The following is an 18,735-nucleotide window of genomic DNA, read 5'->3' as shown; positions in this document are numbered from 1 at the left end:
TGGTAATACTTAGAAGTATTGCCTATGTCTCTGGCTAGTATTCCTTTGTGTGGAGTAAACACTGTGGTTTCTAATAACAATACCATTTCAGAGAAACTTAGTCAAGCTAGAAACATGGATACATTTTGGATTTTGTTGTGATTATTTTTCCAAACTAATTCTGCTGCACACGTAGGAAATAAGATGGGCTCAATCTGTTGTATTGGGTGGGGATGTGGTCCAATGGACTCTGGACTTCCCAACATGTAAGAGGATTACAGCCCATAGCTTTTCTACCAATCTAAATTAAAAGGTAAAACTTTCAACAGGACACTTAGAAAAACTGTATGCATGTGCATCTATTTTTACCTATCCAGAAGTACCACATTTGTAAACCTGAATGTGCTTGTGTGTATATATATACATGCATGCATGCCATATGTTGTGTACAAGTTAACTTAGTGCTGTTCTTTTGAATGTGTCATCCACCTTCTAATCCATATCCATGGAGACAGTCCTTAAATTCTGAACCTATAAGCAACTCTAAATCTGATCCTGTTAGCATGTGGGGTTTTTAAACAGTAGTGGAGAAATCTCTCCTTCTTCCGAAACCACAGCATGTGGAATTCCCTCAAAATTAAACTCAGGAACATGAACCTTCAAGGCTTCAATTTGTCCATGCATGAACAAGGGATTTAAGAACCTTCACAATGAAAACGTTCTTTAAAGAAAAGTAAGTATTGCTAGTTATCATATGTAAATATTTTGGGGATGTAGTCATGAGATACATCCTTTACAAAAGCAAAAATGTAAAAGCTTTAACCAATAAGCCTAGTTCTGAGTTCTTTCCCTGTTATTTCTGGTACAGAAGATGTAAAGCATTATAAAGAACACTTTCATGTAAGTCCAAAGGATCAGAGGAGACTATATAAATTTGATAGTACTAATTCTGTCAGTCCTTTGAGCACTTCATGTAAGTAAATCCAATGAAGTGTCAATAAAACATCACAAATAAAATCCAGCTTGAAAACAGAGTGTATATACAACCTTTTAATTGTGATATGCCCTATGAAATTCTAATTACAAAATTGATATTTCAAAGCAAGTGATTATATACTTTTCATAAAAATTATGAAAGTAATTAACAAATATCTGATATAATATGACAAACATGAAAAACCCAGGTGGGCTTTTAATTTTCATGAGCTCATTCTGTCTTAGCAATTTTGTCTATAAAATAGATCTGGTTTACTAGCATATCATTTATCTCCTAATCTAACAGGCATATTTCATGAACTCCTGGCTTTTGAAAGAGAAATAGTTCTAATTAAAAAAAAATAAAAATTCTCAGAGAAGAAATCGAAAACATGTTTTACTCTCTCAGCTCTCTCAATGGATAATACTGTTGCGATCTTCATTTTGAGATGTTTGTGTTTCAGTAGGCTAAAACCTGAACGAACAGTAATTCTTCTGGAAAAAAAAATTACTTGCTTTCTGTCTTTTATATAGCTACATCCATCTCTGGCAGAGAGCAAGGTATCTTCTGCAGTGTCTTTGCTGAACAAAAAGTTACTCAATCATTTCTGATGCCTTTGATATTAATGCAATCATCTCAGCCTTAGTCCCAAACTCCCCCAGATTTGTGTACTTTCACTGTCTGAAAATAGGCAACATTTTTTTCCTCACTGCGGTCTGGAGAAAGAAACTATTATTATTAATAATAATAATAATAATAATAATAATAGCAAGAAGTTTCGTTACCTCAGAGTTCATCTGCTTGAATCTGTTATTACCATTTCCCTTTTTAAAACTAAACGAAAGTATTATATGCAATTAAAAATAAAAGTAAAAATAAAAATAAAAATGAGCATCTATTTCATCTCAGTATCACACTATTTGTGTTTTTCCTTGCTTTGCCATAAAAGACATTTTGTAGTACAAGTGTCATTAAAAGACCATCAGAATGAAATTTGAACTGTTTGGTCGAGCCTTTCCTCAATGTATTATTTTATATTATTTTTTATCAAAATCTGACAAATGGAATTTATAGCATTTCTTAAGCATTTGGAAACCTCTGCTGAGACTTTTCTTACTTGGATACATTAATTATTCAGGAGTTGTTGGCTGGACTCAAGTACTATGCTTGATTTCAGCAGTTTATTTCATTTGATTAACCCCAAAGTGTTTTCCCTGCATATGATTAAATCCATGAAGGTCCCAGCTGTTGTTTGGATGCTTAATTTACTTTTTTTTTTTTTTTTGAGATTCTGGCTTTTTCCCTGGTGCCTGTTTTGATGTTGCTGAAGGGCAAATCTCAATACTAATTAAGAAAGGGCTGTTTTCAGTGCTGAAAATGTCCAACCAGCAGACTTCCAACGTGACTGACAAGGGCTCAAATTCCAGTGAGCAGCCTGAACCCAGCCTGTGTGGAGGGCCTTTGATCAGTGCTTTGTACTGTATGAAGCTGAAGGGTGCATGCTTGTGAATTGTAGTAGACCCAGGATGCCACTGGAAAGCAGAGAGAGTTTGCTGGCTAATGCTCTTGTTTGGCCAGCCCTGAACCACTATCCTGCAGCCAAACAAGAAGATAATAGCAGCCGGCGAACAGAAAAGGTCAGCAGATGTACAGTCACTTCTTGCAGTCAGCCAGACCCCTCCTGGCCTCTGACACCTTCTTTCCTTCAGCTGTGTCAGGTGGGAGGACATTTATTTATTTATCTTTGTTTTATAGACCTGGATGCAGCAAGTGAAATGGCAAAGTGCATCAGTAAAGAGTCTTCAGATATGTCAGTAGAACGTTCAAGACAGCCTGTAAATCTAAGAATTGAGGCATTTGAGATTTGGGAAATGTTCTAAATCAAATCTGTCATCTTCACACTGAAGTCATTCCTTGAGATTTATTTATTCAACTGTTTCCAACGGGAATTTCATAAGTTAATAGAAGTCAAAATTAATTCACATATGATGGACCTGGAGATTAAGAGCTGCATATCCTCTATTTGTCTGAGATGTATACAATATTAAAGACAGATACATTTTGCTGCAGACATACTTCCAGTAGTGCCTAGTTACATAACTAACCCTAGTATATCTCCTAGTAAAAATGCTACATTCAGTTATGAAGATGTAAGTTTACCTTTAGCAATGGGTATTATTAAAAGGACATTTAGTCTGAATGCTATATTATATGGTATTCAAATTATGTATTCCATTAATGCAACTGCCGTATCTAACATAGACTTCTGAGGTGTGAGAAATTGACTGTAATTTATGAAAAACAAACAAACAAACAAAACTTCTAAATATTTTTTGCTAGAATGAAAGAATGGATGTTTTTGATAAAGTTAACAATGCTCAGATTCAGAGGATTACCAATTCAATCAAAAAAATACCAATTTAATAAAAGTGAAATAAGCAAACAATTTGAATATTTAATTTCTCATTTCCATTTTTAAAGTTAAGGTTACTTCTTTCTATTTGTTTCAATTGCTTTCATTTCTGAGTTACTTTGCATTTCACTGTTTATATGCAAAGACTGTTTATATGCAAAATAACTGGGCATATATACGTATCCACCTTTTATAATATCCACAGTCATATATAAATATACAGTGTGTGTTTTTTGTTTATCTTTGGTATGGTTTTTGCTGTTTTTTGTTTGTTTTTTCAAATGAACATTTATTATTTTTTTACATAGTATGTCTTTTGGAACAAATATGCATAAAAATTCAACAAATAGGGGTTCTCTAGACTGCTGAATAAATAAATATTTGCTGCTATGGGGAAAAGTAGCACAGCTTATTGCACTGAATGTGAAAATAATACCTTGTATATATTATATTATAAAATAATACCATAGAACCATATTATTTTGTAATAAACATTTAAAGTGATGAACAAAGTAATTGAACTTTTTTTCTTGAGTAGTTTTCAGTCAGTGGGCCTTTTAATTATGCTTCTTTATTACTATCAAATGAAGACCTAAAAGTCTTTATATCAAACGACTAAGGAAAGATCTATTATCATCTTGATCCAATTACATTTAGGATGCAACACTCATGGTGTGCTTCTCCAAGATAATATAGTCAAGGTTATATATTCACTGGCTGAATTTTACTAAGAATTCATAAGTCTAACATGGCTATCTTTCTCTAAAGACTATCAGACAATAACTTGATAGTTTCAGTGACCTTTGCTGACATTTTCAATGATGCTTTTTATTTCTTATTTTTTCTTATAAGTTCCTTGTGGATTATGCATGTACAGCATAAGCTAAAGCTATAGAGCAGGAAATTACTTTGCACAAATATGCATAGTTATGTACCAAAGAACTGTAGTTGTCACAATATAATTGTGAGAAATCAGAAAAAGCAATGCATAATTAAGCAAATGATTTTTCTTTTCAAGCCATCAGTACCCATTGTTGGTAAAGCCATCCACTGAGACACAGATTTTTTTTATGAGTCAGTGAAGAGAGCTCCATTAGTTAGTTTCCTGTTAAACACATGTTAAAAAGGGAACATTTGGCTGTAGTTCTGTGATAGTACATCTACCGTGTCTCTGACTGGGCTCTGGGACATTGATCATCAACTTCAGAATTAAAACACCATGAATTAGTCTGGATCTTTTTTAATATTCAACTGATTTTTCAAGTAAAAAGTAAGTTTAAAAGCTAGTGACTTTTATCTTCTCAGAGTAAGAGCTGAAGGCCATGGTTTTCAAGCTAGCTAGAATAACTGATATTGACTGACAGAATTCAGACTTGTATTTGACACATATGCCAAGTGCATTTTGTTAAAATTATAACTTTAAGTATACAGCCAAAACTATGTATGTTAAAACAGGAATTTAAATAATTACAAGGTAATTCCTAGGAAATTGCGTATTTATCTAGTCTCATATTTATTTTTTTAAGGTAGTCCCTAGGGTGCGTATCCTTTAACGAAAGAGTTATCCCTAAGGCATACCTGCAGAAAGCAGGTGGTTTGACCAGCCTACCCTTAAGTAAATAAATGCATTATTTGTCAATAATATCCTTTACGTGATGTAAACTCCTTGTAATAAGGAGTAAGATATTGAAATCTTTATTGCACTCAAAAATAATTTTCAAAACGCAAAACCCACATACCAGCATAACATCTCTGAACTGGAGGTGTGGAAATGAGACACTGTTGTATATATGGTAATCATTTTTTATTTGAGGAATGGATATACAGAGCAAGGTGGAAAAGATGTTAGAATTCTCAAGATTGTCTTTTATATTTGCATGTATATGTATAAATGTATTTATATTTTATATACGTTTTATGTTATTTTTCTACACACATACATACATATGTATAATCAATATAAGACAAACAGACCAAGCAATGGCCTTTTATAAAAAGAACTGTGATGTTTTTTGTTTTATTCTCAGGATTACTTTAGAGTGTCTTATTTGGGAACTGAAAACTTATATTTTAAGATAGAGTACCTGAATTCCTCTATTGAAGTGTTCAGTAATTGAAAATAATCACTCCTGGGCTTCTGTTTGGGAGCAGTCTTCTTCTGGTCGATATATCAGTAAACTCCAAACAGGACTTTAAATCCATAATTCATTTCCAGGCTAAGCTAGGCTCCTTGGGGGCTAAAGAAGCCTGAGGAGCACTGGCCTCACTTGGCTGCTTCACATCTGTTCAGTCTGAGTTTAAAATTAATACAAAAGCGTTGGAGAAGATGCGCTTGGAGGGGAGAGAATATTAAAAAAAAAAAAAAATAGATCTTTGAGAAAGCCCAGAGTGAAAGTGCTGGATTTCACAAAGGCCGAGTATTGTTTGTCCAGTCAAAATGTATAAAGCCTCCTGTATAAAACCTGAAAGTTTCACAGTGCATTGAAGACCCAATCTAACAACGAATGTTGTCTTCTGTTACTTTCACAGGCTCATCTAGTAGCAGCTTTTGAAAAAAGCTTGGGAAATATGACCGGCCGGTTGCAAAGTCTAACAATGACAGCTGAACAAAAGGTACGTTTACCAAAGCAGATGGAAAGCAGTCAGCAGATTATATTAGAGTTTTGTTTAAAAAACACTGAAAGGAAACAGGGACAGCTGTGACAATAAGACAGACAGATCTTTCTTTCATGGCCATTACTATCAAATCTTCATAAAGCTCCAGTAGAATTAAACTCTGCAGCATCAGGTTTTCCCAGACAATATCATAGAATTGTTCGAAGATAAAATCTTTGCTTAAGATTTTAATTAAACATATGCGACTCTAGGTTTAATCCATATTGAAAGATCCTGTAACAAAGACATATCATAACCTACTGGACTACTTCATTCCAGCCTGACAACATTGTCAGAATAACACCAGTAAAACAGTACAGGAAGGGAAGGATTGTACTTAAAGTAGACAAAAATGCCTCCATTCAGTGTAAATGTAGGTTGGGTATCCTATTTGCTTAGAAACAGTTTTGGTTTTCACTGTGCTGTTGTGAACATTGGGGAAAAAATCTAAACCTGATAGCTAGTAAATTTAACTTTGTACCTCTTAAAATTAACCTTTGTACCTTTAATCCTCAGCAGGCTTTGTACCCTGCTGAGGATTAAGAGGGTGCTTAGCACCTACCAGGATTGAACTACTGTAACTGTTTTCTGCCCTTAGTAGTATCCTGTAAACAAAAAGGCCTCATTGAGACAAGCAATGGAAGAAACTGTATATCTGTGAGCTATTTCACCACTAGAGTCAGTGTAGCTGTGTATAAAAATAAAATTTCACAGGGTAGTTGATCATCAACAGGTGAAAAATGGCAAGACTAACTGTGAAATGGATAGAAAATATTTTTATTGCTTGTGTTTTTTTGCTGTTTGTCGTTGTTGTTGTTTTACATCTCAAGCAAAATAAATGAAGAGGAATTTAAAAAAAAAAGACTTTTGACTTTTTACAAAATATAATTTCCCTCAGAAGATTTTCTTTCCAAAAGAGATTAAAAAGTGACATTGAAATAAATCATCTCATAAGCAAGCTTGTTCCCCAAAAGACTTGGAACATGTCCCTTCCATTCTCTTCTCTACTGTTGAGGTTAAATTCCTTTAATCTTCATTATATAAACAAGGGCTGGAAGGAGAGTTTTAATGATTCAGTAAAAGAAAAGCTATTTTTAAATTAAAATGATGTTGTATTCTGGTACAGAACTCCCTGCACTGGAGTAGTTTTTCTTTAAACTGCAAGACAGTCGTTAAACAGTTGTGGGTTTCTTTTGTTTTTTTTTTTGTTTTTAATTGAATTATTAGTTAATGTTATTATTATTATTTATTTTTTTTGAAGTAGACACACACAAATTCAGATTGGGATTCAGACATTAAACAGTAGCCTTGCATACTGCAGGATGCAAGTCAAATGGTTATATTGTCTTTTGGTACTTTTTTTTCTCTCTCTCTTAACTTTATAATGAATATTAAATTGGGACCCCTTTTAAAGTAACCTTTATTAAAAAAAAAAAAAAAGAAAAAGTTGGTTTACATACAAATATCATGATAACTTTGCATAGAATAAATACAAAAGTAAATATGAGTTGAGTTTAATATCTTCATAGAAATTCAATGTAGATTGAAGTAGAATTTCAAGTTAGTGTTGCCCTTATATTCATCCAAGCATTCCCATGAACTTCATTTGGACCACTCTTATCTCTTTAGCTTAGACAAACATTGTTCTTGTGCCATATATTTCAAGCTCTCTTTGTTCTTCCCACAGGAATCTGAGCTTATAGAGCTACGGGAAACCATTGAAATGCTGAAAGCCCAGAATTCTGCTGCACAAGCTGCTATTCAAGGAGCCTTGAATGGTCCTGATCATACCCACAAAGGTATGCTTTTGTCACTATTAAAATAAGTGCAGAGTTTCTCCCTAGGAAAAAAAGGCTAAGTCACTACTTTTCTGTTGTTTTGATGACTCTGTTGCAAGGGCAAGTACATTCTGGAGTGAATGGTAGGCATTCTTGTGGGTTTCCACAACTGGAAACCTTGCATGTGCTTCCTACTTGCCGCCGAGTTCCTGGAGCTTTGCCTTCTCAAAACTGGGTGGCCAGGAATGAATTGTTGGGTGTCAAGAGTCAACCCTGTCACCGTAGTTAGGTATTGAAGTACTCCCAAGTCACTAATGAAGTCTTACATCAAAACATAGTTATACCTTAGAAATCCAGTGTAAGATGTAGCTCTGAAAGTTGTAATCATTAAGAGACAGACTAATTACAGTTTATTCACTTCACAAAGTGCCAAATCAGTACAGGAAGCAGACATTTAAAATTCCAGATTCTGAATTAATTTTTCATTGCAGTTTAGCAAATGTTATATTATAAATATATATTTCAAAGTGTCTGTTGATAAGCAATAGCAAAGGAATTACTTGAAGAAAAAAAGAAATAACAGCCTTAATTTCTGAAAGTGCCATTGATCTTTCTTTAAAGAGGTCATTATTTAAATTAGATGCTCACCCTGAGGTCATTTCACTGCATGACTGAAGTATAGCAAAGCTAACTTCTAGGAAGTAGAAAATAGCCTAAAATGTAATTTTCCTTGGAATATAGTGGATATGTTTTGCAAGAATACTTGCCAGTGATTAACTTATAGTTATTAGAGACTTAAGAAATTGCTGCACCAATCTTTTTAAATATTCTCTGCTTCTTATTTTGTTTCATGTGTTTTTAACGAACTCTTGCCTGCTTATTTCCATCATGGTATATTAGAAAGTAGCATCTGAATGCTGATAAACCCTGCTACAAGTCACATAGTGCCTATACTCCTCAGGGAAAACAAACAAACTGTAGTACATATGATGGTTATAACTCAACTAATCCATCTGTAACAGAAGCTACTTTGCTCTGAGGTTATGCCTGCATAGATTGCTGTGTGGGATCACTGCTTTCTTGCCTTCCAGTCCAGAGGAGCACATAAGAGTTTTGTATAGATTCCCATTGACTCTGATGTGGCTTCTCATGGGCTGCAATATCTTGGATCCAAGCCACAATAAGAATCAATGCCATTTATATGCATTTAGACTCCATTTGAAGAGTGGGATGCAGTATAAATATAAAAAACGGTTATTATATTCAAGCAGAGGCTGTGTCACCTAGCCAGATAGCTTTCAATGTATGTTGTTTTCTTTAGATTTACGTATAAGACGGCAACATTCTTCAGAAAGTGTTTCCAGCATCAACAGTGCGACGAGCCACTCAAGCATTGGCAGTGGTAATGATGCTGACTCCAAGAAGAAGAAAAAGAAAAACTGGGTAAGTGCTCAGCAGGTTTTAACCTATCTTTTAGCTATTATGTCATTTCCTAGTGCCTGAGTAGCATAATGGCCCATTTCATCTACAATATTCGTGTGGGGCCAGACAGATGCAAAGCAATTCACTTGTACCCATACTGTGACACTATCAGCAAACTAAAAATTGTTGAATACCAGTGGGGAATTCTTTGCATAAATCAGGATAATTTAAAATAAAAATAAAAACTGCAAATGGCCTTAAAATAGCTGTTATGACCCAAAATATCTCTGGGCCACATTGAAAACCTGTTTAATTTTAATTCAGCAGTAGTGATTCAAAAGCTTGAGTCAAATACTTTACCCAGCTTTGAAGGGAGTTGAAATCTGTTATGAATTCTCATGTAAAATTAGTACAGTGTTTAAAGAAAGGAAGATGGTTCTCAAATGGAACACACAAATACCACATAGTTCCAAGGGTTTAATCAAATACTTACATTAAATAAAGACGAAAATACGTGTTTTTTTTGTTTGTTTGTTTGTTTGTTTTTATATTACCTGCATAAACACTTGTTTTAAAATACTTATCAGCCTTCATTCCCTTGATTTGTAATTCCACACTCTTTCATGTTTCTGCAAGGTGAACTCTAGAGGAAGTGAGGTGAATATATACCATGGAAAATTTGGCATGCATCTATAAAGAACCCTATCTTGGCATGATTGCTATTTATTTTGGCAGTAGGCTTTTACACCTTCTTAAAACAGATTATCTTGTATGTCTTCTCAGTTTGCCTCTATTCATTTTAATCTCAAAGTTTAGACTATAGAAAGGGGGAGTGTAGCCAAAATCCATTTCTTTCTTGTTAGATATCATGATCTGGAAAATACTTAATGTTTCTCTGATCAATGGTCACACTCCCCACTCTCCAATTATATCATGAACATAACATGTTTGAGTACCTCATTTTTATAGAGGTTTGTCATTGAGTTCTATTCAATTTTAAATCAGAACACCTTTCTGAAAATAAATAAATTAAACAACACATTTTTCCTAAAGATGACCAACTTATGTATTTAGACAAATGTATCAAAGAATGGGCTAGTTAAAACTCACTGCAAACAAAACTGATGTCATCTTGGCTCCTGAAATAAATGGCTCTTTGGCTATTCTGTCCCTTTTCAATACTGGTAAGAGCTTCTAGAGAGAAAAGGCAATGCTTTCACATTCAAAGATCTTACTACTCTAAAAGAAACTGCAGTGAAGAGTAGATACCTTTCAGCTAACATTCTTCTCAGTAGTACAGCAAAGCAAGCCTCATGTCCCAGCTTAAGTCCTTTTGCTTGTGATCCAAAACATAGCATTGAAATAGTTTGATCAATCAAATTTTTATCTGGAAAGCTAATTGGCAAACCCAGTAAATTGGACTTGTCTTTTCATTTCAGCATTTAGAAGGAGCAGGTTCTGCCTGCTCTAGATGTGAAGTGGTTATTTAAAGCCAGCCCTGGAAGGGAATGCCATGGGAATGGGATTCCACTGGGGCTTAATGGCTTTAAATGAGCACCCCTCTGCCATAGCTGCACCACTCAGTCCTGCACCTTTTCCATAGACTTATGTTTGCGCTGCGCTGGATTAATAAATGAAAAAAAAAAAAAAAACAAAACACTGTATCATATTTTTAGAGATACTGTGTTGCATATGTTAATACCTTGCTTCTGTATACTGACCTCAGGCAGTGGCTAGGATGGCATCTGCAAACTAACTCTTCGAAACATTATCTGCATGCAAATTGCTGAAATGAGGAAAATTATCTTGCTCTATGTTTGTTTTCCAGCTAAGAAGCTCTTTCAAACAGGCCTTTGGAAAGAAGAAGTCCACCAAGCCTCCTTCCTCACATTCTGACATAGAAGAGCTGACAGATTCCTCTCTTCCTTCATCACCCAAATTGCCCCACAGCTCAGGAGAGTGTGGGGCAACATCAATGAAACCATCACAGTCAGCATCTGCGTAAGTTTCTCTCTCTTAGCAAATGTTTCTTCCCAAATGGGATGGACTGTAAGACAGGCCTCCTCAAACGTGTTGCAAATCAGAAACCATTGTCAACAGCTGTGATCTTTTACTCCCTTGCTTCATTCATTTGCTAGGTTTCTTGCGATTTTCACTCCATTTAGACACTGGCAGCGTTTTCTTATCATTTTCCTTTCTTTCACAGCCTTTATCGAAAATTATCTAGCAGTACAAATTTCTGTACAAATGAATATCCAAAAGCTCATGTTGTACTCTTCCTGCACCATTAACAACTTGATCATATGCATTTAGTAAAAGCCAAATACTAAAGTTGCCTTTCTCCACAACATGATAAAAAATGTTATTTTATTTTCCTGCTAGCTTTGGATTTTCACAAAATGTTCATCCTTTCGTTATTTATTTCTCTACTTCATAACTTCTTTTTATTTAAATCTTCTTCTTTTAGAGTTTGGATTTCTTTGCAGGATGTTATTTTATTTTTTATTTTTATTCAAATCAACATTTACTGTGTCAAGGCTGAGAACAAGTCATCAATCAAAAGCTGTCTCATTTTGTCTTTATGAAATCATCTTTTTTGTTTTTGTTTTTGTTTTTTTTTGTTTGCTTGTAGTTTGTGGATTTTTTTTCTTTCTAATACATTCTTATAGATTTCTCAGTCCTCATTCATATTCTTCCACTTTTTTTTTTTAATTTTTTATGAACTCATAACTTTTTCCAGTGTGGGGAAATCTGACTCTTTGAACGCACTCTCAAATGCATTTTACTGGTACCAGCCTTCCTTTTCTTGTCCTGACTGAGCATAATCAGAGCATGAGTATTCTTCCTTAAAGTACTCAGGGGATTCTATTGTAGTGACTAATTTCTGAGGTTTCAAGCAGAATTTCCCTGTGTTAGGTAGGTGCCTTTAATGATCAGTTTTTGATAGACCTTAAGGATTTTTATTACTAGGTTTAGGAATTTGACAGCAAATATTCCTACAAAAGGAACTGCTCCACAGTAAAATTTTTTCTTTCCACACATTCCGTGCAACCTGCTAGGGAGTATCTCATCTAGCTGTCTAGTTTTATTGTGTCTTTTATAAGAAACTTTTATGATTTCAAGTATATGTATGTTTTGGGGGGAGGATTTCTACATGTTTGGTACCCTCAAATCTGATTTGTTATCAACTTTAAAATCACTAGTAAAAGCCTAAATAGAAAGTGCCTGAAGTTAAACAGAGCACTGTTCGTCAACAACATTGTCTAATAATGATTCACAGAACTGCTTTCATAACCTGAAACTGTTTTATTTCTTCCAACCCTGCTTTCTTCTCTGTCTCTTGGATTTTCTCTCTAGGTGTGCAGATCCCTTGCATTTATCAAGGGCAATACTACATGACTAGTCTTTTATCCCAAGCTCTTCCCATTGTTGTCTCTGAGCCTGGACTTCCTAATCTCCACACAGTTCATAGACTTACAGTTCTTCCTCTGTAACATTTCTGAACACAAAATTTTCTGATCTTATTATACCACCCCCTTTTTTTTTATTGCGACCTTTCTACATAGTAAAACATAGGTTCCTTCTCTTTCGTGGGGAGATCACATAAGTTGTATTTATTTAGATTAATTTCTTTGTATGTTATACTGATAACATTACTTTCTTTGAAAGACTGTTTTCTGTTGCATCATTTAAAATTCTGTTTATTTCAAGAGTTGTAATCGACAGCAACCTCTGCTTAAAGATCATGGCTTAGCTCCCTTTACCCAAAATAACCTAATTATTTCTGAATCCCAAGACTGTCACAAGGTAGAAAAAATAAAATGATTTATTTCGTACTAATCTGAATCATTGTCTGAAGTCAGATCAGGATTCTGAGCTTCTTTCTGTGACTGCTCAGGAATGCAACCTTATCTTTTTGGTTTTCTTCCTTTTGATGAAATCTGAACTTCCTGTTGAATTTTACAGTAGCAGGAGCTGAGTGTTGACAAGCTCCAGAGTTTGCAAAAGAAAATTTTATTCATACTTTCTGCTTCCATTCTGCTTGTGTTAGCAGTCTACTCATCATCTTCCTGCTTCTTCCAGAACCAGAGCCAGGCTTTCTGCTTCGTCTTCTTTCATGTAGACTGTGAAATTCTGTGAAATTCTATGAAGCTGGCTTGTCAAGTTATATTTTCATTCATTTTTACCCCCAAAATGCAGTGGGGGAAAAAAGTTGCCAACAAATAGATACATGACTTCCCAGATGTCCAAGTTGCTATATAAGCTAAAATATGCCTGTAAAGAAATTTTCATTTCTTACTTTGTTAGTGTAGTTTTGGGCACTTCAAACCACGAATTGTACCATAATACTTGGAAAATAAAATCCTAGTAAATGCCTTTATTCATTTTTACTCACATTTAAAATATTTGTACACGTTTTGAATAATATTATTTTTCTTCTTCAATTTGCCATATTTTCATTTGTCATGAACTCCACAGCTCCCCCTTGCTTACAGTTTCTTTATATATTTTTTCTTGCCCTGAGTCTCATATTCTAAAACATTACCTTTGCATCTGTCCAATACGTGTGTATGCAGGTCCTCTCTAGGCTGGCCACCAAAGAAAAGGCATAACGGCCATGTGATCTACAAGCATAGATCCCGGTAAAATTGAGTGTGGGGCATGGAGTTGTATACTCAACTGCTGACCTGAAGAGTGCTGCATCTTCTTTCCCAAAATACATTTGCATGCATTCTGGCAATTAAATTTGAGCTCTGTTTCTTGTTTGTATATTAGTAGTAATAATCACAATAATAATACTTATTGTTATAAAATGTTTTTTATATTTAAATTGTTCTGCAAATATTAACTATTTACAGTGGCAGTAATAAAGAACATGTAACATTTTGAATTGGATGAAAATATTGCATAGTATAACAATTTATTCAAAATTCAGTGTTTTATTTTCTACTGGTTCTGTTATGCAACAGATTTGGGTCTGATAGACACATAGAGGCAAAACAGTCTGAAATGGGAATTGGACAGGCTGGGTGCCTACGCCAGTCATGTTTTGATCTTTTCTCAGAATTGAGTGGTTTCTTCCATTAAAATTAATGCTTACAAAAATAATCACATGGAGATGGCTTTTAATCCTATCTTTCAGTGGGAAAAAAAAAAAAAAAGCAATGAAAAAATCCTGTTATTTCAGACACCATACATTTCCAAATGGCAAACCATAGGCAAAAAGCAAATCAAAACCAGTACAGATAAAATCTTCTAGATCACGATGTCAAGGTCTGTCTCTTTGTGTACTGTTTAAAACAGAGAATATTGTTATTGCCTAATGATCTGTACTGCATACTTCAGTTCTCACTATTGCTACATAGGAAAATCATAACCTTTGCACCAAAGCAACAATACAGATATAAAATCAAGTTATAACCCATGGGTGATGCACAGTCAAAGAAGGGCTTCTGACCAAAATTTAACAGCTTTTTTTCCCCATAGTGAACTATCCAATAAACTAAAGAGGTATAAACCAGGCTGATCATTTCATCTGGAGAGGTGTTTCTTTGCCTTTTTATTATTATTTTTTTTTAATTTAATTTCTTTTTTTTTTTTTTCTTTTTAATTTGCAATTTGAGCCTTCTCATGTTTCTTTGATAGGATTCTCTCTTTACTCTTAGGTTTCACCAGCAGCAAGCATTTTCTGTACTTTGATACTTAGTAATGACACTGCTTTGGGGGGAGAACCTTCCTTTAATCTCTTGCCTGTTTCCTGCTCCTCCTTAGGATCTGTGAGTGCACAGAGGCAGAGGCTGAAATTATTCTACAACTAAAGAGTGAGCTGAGGGAGAAAGAGCTAAAATTAACAGACATTCGTCTTGAAGCCCTCAGCTCTGCACATCATCTGGATCAGATTCGGGAAGCCATGAACCGCATGCAGGTCAGTGCAGTAGTTTAAGTGATCACAGGGGCACACACCAAAGGAATGTTTGGTATATTTTCTTTGTTTTTGTTTTGGTTATCAAAAATGTTGATACAAAATAAACTGCTATAATACAGTTGGACAATACTTCCAACGGATGGGTATGATAAGTGTTCACTATTAGAATGATAACACTGGTCTTAGCATTTATATTAATAAATAAAATGTTTAAGAGTGATAGAAGAAAGTATTATCCCTGCCCAGAGGATATTTGTTATCTATACGCTATGGCTGGGGAAATCTACATGACAGACAAGCAAATTTCTACAGAACTTTAATGCTTCAGCCATGGAGGAAATATGTGCATACCCTCTCATCATGTTTAATTCCTAACCTACTCATGGCTTGCAGAAGCAAACTATATGAAACGCAATTAAATTATTGTATCCAGCATCACTGACTTTGTTGTCAGAAGATTTTCCCCTACACGAGGCTGAAAAAATATAGAAAGAATGTCACTGTTCTTCTCTGTATCATGGAGCTTTATGGGACTCAGCTCTGTTGCCCTGTGGTGGTTCCACTTGAGTGGGCAGCCAAGCTCCACCACAACTGCTCTCTCACTCCCCCTCCTCAAAATGGAACGGGGAGAAAATACAATGAAAAGGGCTCAAAGGTTGAGATAAAGACAAGAAGATCACACAGTAATTATTGTAACGGGCAAAACGGACTCAGCATAGGGAGACAGTAAGATTTATTGCTTATTACTAACAAGCTAGAGAAGTGAGAAACAAAGGAAAGAAACCAAAAGCACCTTCCCCTCCATCCACATTCTTCCACCTCCTCCCCCCAAGCGGCGCAGGGGAACGAGGGAATGGGGGTTATGGTCAGTCTACAGCGCTTCTTCTCTGCCGCTCCTTCTCAGTCACTCTCGTCCCCTGTGCTGTGGGGTCCCACCCACGGGATGCAGTCCTTGATGAACTGATTCGGTGTGGGCTTTCCACAGGCAGCAGCTCTTCCAGAGCTGCTCCAGATATGGGTCCGTACCACGGGGTCCATCCCTCAGGAGAAAACTGCTCCAACCTGGGTCCCCCACGGGCAGCAGCTCCTGCCAGGTCACCTGTTCCTGTGTGGGCTCCTCTCCACGGGCTACAGGTCCGGCCCGGAATCTGCTCTGGCAGGGGTCTTCCACAGGCAGCAGCCTCCGTTGGTGTAGGGCCACCTGCTCCACCGTGGTCTCCTCCATGGGCTGCAGCGTGGAGCCCTGCTCCACCGTGGTACTCCATGGGCTGCAGGGGGACATCCTGCTTCACCATGGTCCTCACCACAGGCCGCAGGGGACATCTGCTCTGGCGCCTGGAGCACCTCTCCCCCTCCTTCTTCACTGACTTTGGCACCTGCAAGGCCGTTCCTCATTCCTCTCACTCTCCCGGCTGCTGTGTGGCACAGCGTTTTTTTCCCTGTCTTAAATATGCTGTCACAGAGGCGCAAAACAACATCGCTTATTGGCTCAGATATGGAAAACAATGGGGTCCTTCCCAAACATTGGGCAGCTTCTAGATCCTTCTCACCGAAACCACCACTATGGCCCCCTGCTACCAAAACCTTGCCACGTAAACCCACTACATGCCCACATAAAACTACCTAGTGTCAGGGAGGGTGCCCAAAAGTATCCACAACATCCACACAGAGTGTGACATAAGTCCTTCAGCAGATCTGTGCTCTACAGTCTTAAACCAGGCTACAAGGACCTAAACCAAGTGAAATCTCCAGAGAGGTTTGCTCTAGTCACATGCCACCAAAGTTCCACCAAAACTGGGCAGAAGTGACTACTTCAGATGGTGTCACTGGTAATCACTTCTCAAGTTTTCCCCAAAAGACACATCCACCTTGGATATGACAGACTTGGTGACATTTTGGGGAACTGATGGGGACTGGGAAGGGGAAAAATTTGGATTGGTAAGAAAGAAAAAAGAATACTGTGTGTATTCAAAGCATCTTAAAAATCTAAAGCACAGCTGAATGGAATACTGTTAAGAATAGTGTAGTTAACCAGCATACAGTGCAGAGTAGATTAAGATTACAAACCACATTTCATTGTAGATCCTGATGTGAACCCAAGACTAAATTGGGGCTTTCACCTACTTTTTTCTGTCAATATTTCCTTGTTTGGCCCTTCCCTTTCACCTTCTTCTCACTTTTGCCTATATGATCTAGTCTTTTTGTAGCAGTTGCATTTTGTGTGTATGTGTGATGCCATCCGTTATGATTTACTTCTATAATGGGCCAACCAAACAGCCTTTATAAAAGAATAGGACTTTTAGCAGAATGTTAATGAATGTGGAATTAAATGTGGTGTGCAAAACGGTCTGCAAGAATAAGCAGTTGCTTTGTGCTGCACTTCATGAAGCAACTGAAAGATAGATCTAGCTAGTACCAGGCTGTTCCCAGGCTGTTTTCATTTTATTATTGTACATCCAGTGATCACTTGGCACCACAAAGGATTTAGCTAAAAAAATTTCCTAGTTGTGCAGATTCATCTGTCACTGTACGTTTTCATCAAAGAGGGTTTGCTGGCAATTACATGAACGATCTCATGTTTGAATGATCAAAAAGTCTTATCTGCTACTAAGGAGGGTTATGAAACTTAAAATATGAATTTGTATTTTTTATATTTTTTCTTTCTCCTCTGTGAACTTGTTGCTTAAATTTTGCATTCAATGTCAATAATCATTTCCGTGACCTTAGGAACACTGACGCTCTAATATTTTAACAATAACTTTAACTGACCTAAGATATTTGGTGATTAAAAATAACTTCTAAAACTGAGGATAGCTGAGGAATTTCTCACACTTGTACTGTGGTCAACTGTATAAGAAACACAGAAAATTGAAGATTGTGGTGCTTAGGAACTGTCTCAAGGCAAAAGGTAGAACAAAGTCTTAGGGTTTTTTCCCTTCACTTCAGAAGTGAAGGCTTTCGCTCTCTGATACAGTGCTGCCTGCTGCCATGAAACTGCTAACCCACTTATCTCCTGCAGGTGAACAGCGGGCACCAGGATAAGCACTGCCAGTGGTTTTCTGAAAGAGTAACCTCCTGTGCTTTTATGTTGATTTCTTGTGAATACAGAATGAAATAGAGATACTGAAAGCTGAAAATGATCGTTTAAAGGCAGAGACTGGAAATACTGGAAAGCCTGCTCGGCCGTCCTCAGAGTCTTCAAGCAGCACATCATCATCTTCATCACGGCAGTCACTAGGACTTTCTCTGAACAATTTAAACATCACAGAATCTGTTACATCAGGTAAACATAATTTGAGCACATGCATGTCTCAGCAATTAGTAAGAATTTATTAGTTTAAATCCTTTTAGGGGCCATGTACCAGAGGCATGCCTGAAAAGTGAAATGCCTCGTATCACTCGTGAACATTAGATATATATTCACTAATGGAGATGAAGAACAATCTTGGCAGACATTTCTGAAAACTTAACTTTTAGAAGGCTCTGAATGCTAACAGCAGAGTGTTCATTCTATTTACTCAGTTTCTAGCAGTGATACTCTCTACCTACCTAGTTTACAATACTATTTTATCATCTGTTTTACAAA

General features: G+C 36.2%; 1 protein-coding gene across 9 annotated transcripts in view; it reads left to right on the top strand.

The window, feature by feature from the left end:
* NAV3 (neuron navigator 3) overlaps positions 1–18,735 on the top strand; it is a 271,226-nt gene that overhangs the window by 234,567 nt on the left and 17,924 nt on the right. For 3 of the 9 annotated variants that reach the window (XM_068669117.1, XM_068669119.1, XM_068669118.1), the window contains 8 exons: positions 5,898–5,981; positions 7,711–7,822; positions 9,123–9,244; positions 9,860–9,880; positions 11,052–11,224; positions 13,801–13,866; positions 14,996–15,149; positions 18,258–18,432. In XM_068669117.1, the coding sequence (XP_068525218.1) occupies positions 5,898–5,981; positions 7,711–7,822; positions 9,123–9,244; positions 9,860–9,880; positions 11,052–11,224; positions 13,801–13,866; positions 14,996–15,149; positions 18,258–18,432 (907 nt within the window). The remainder of the gene's footprint in view (positions 1–5,897; positions 5,982–7,710; positions 7,823–9,122; positions 9,245–9,859; positions 9,881–11,051; positions 11,225–13,800; positions 13,867–14,995; positions 15,150–18,257; positions 18,433–18,735) is intronic. The other 6 variants (XM_068669120.1, XM_068669125.1, XM_068669121.1 and 3 more) reach the window with 2 other exon arrangements.

This window comes from Anas acuta, chromosome 1, assembly GCF_963932015.1.
Source record: "Anas acuta chromosome 1, bAnaAcu1.1, whole genome shotgun sequence".
Lineage (NCBI taxonomy): Eukaryota > Metazoa > Chordata > Aves > Anseriformes > Anatidae > Anas > Anas acuta.
The sequence above is the reverse complement of the archived record's forward strand: the minus strand, read 5'-3'. Positions and strand labels throughout refer to the sequence as shown.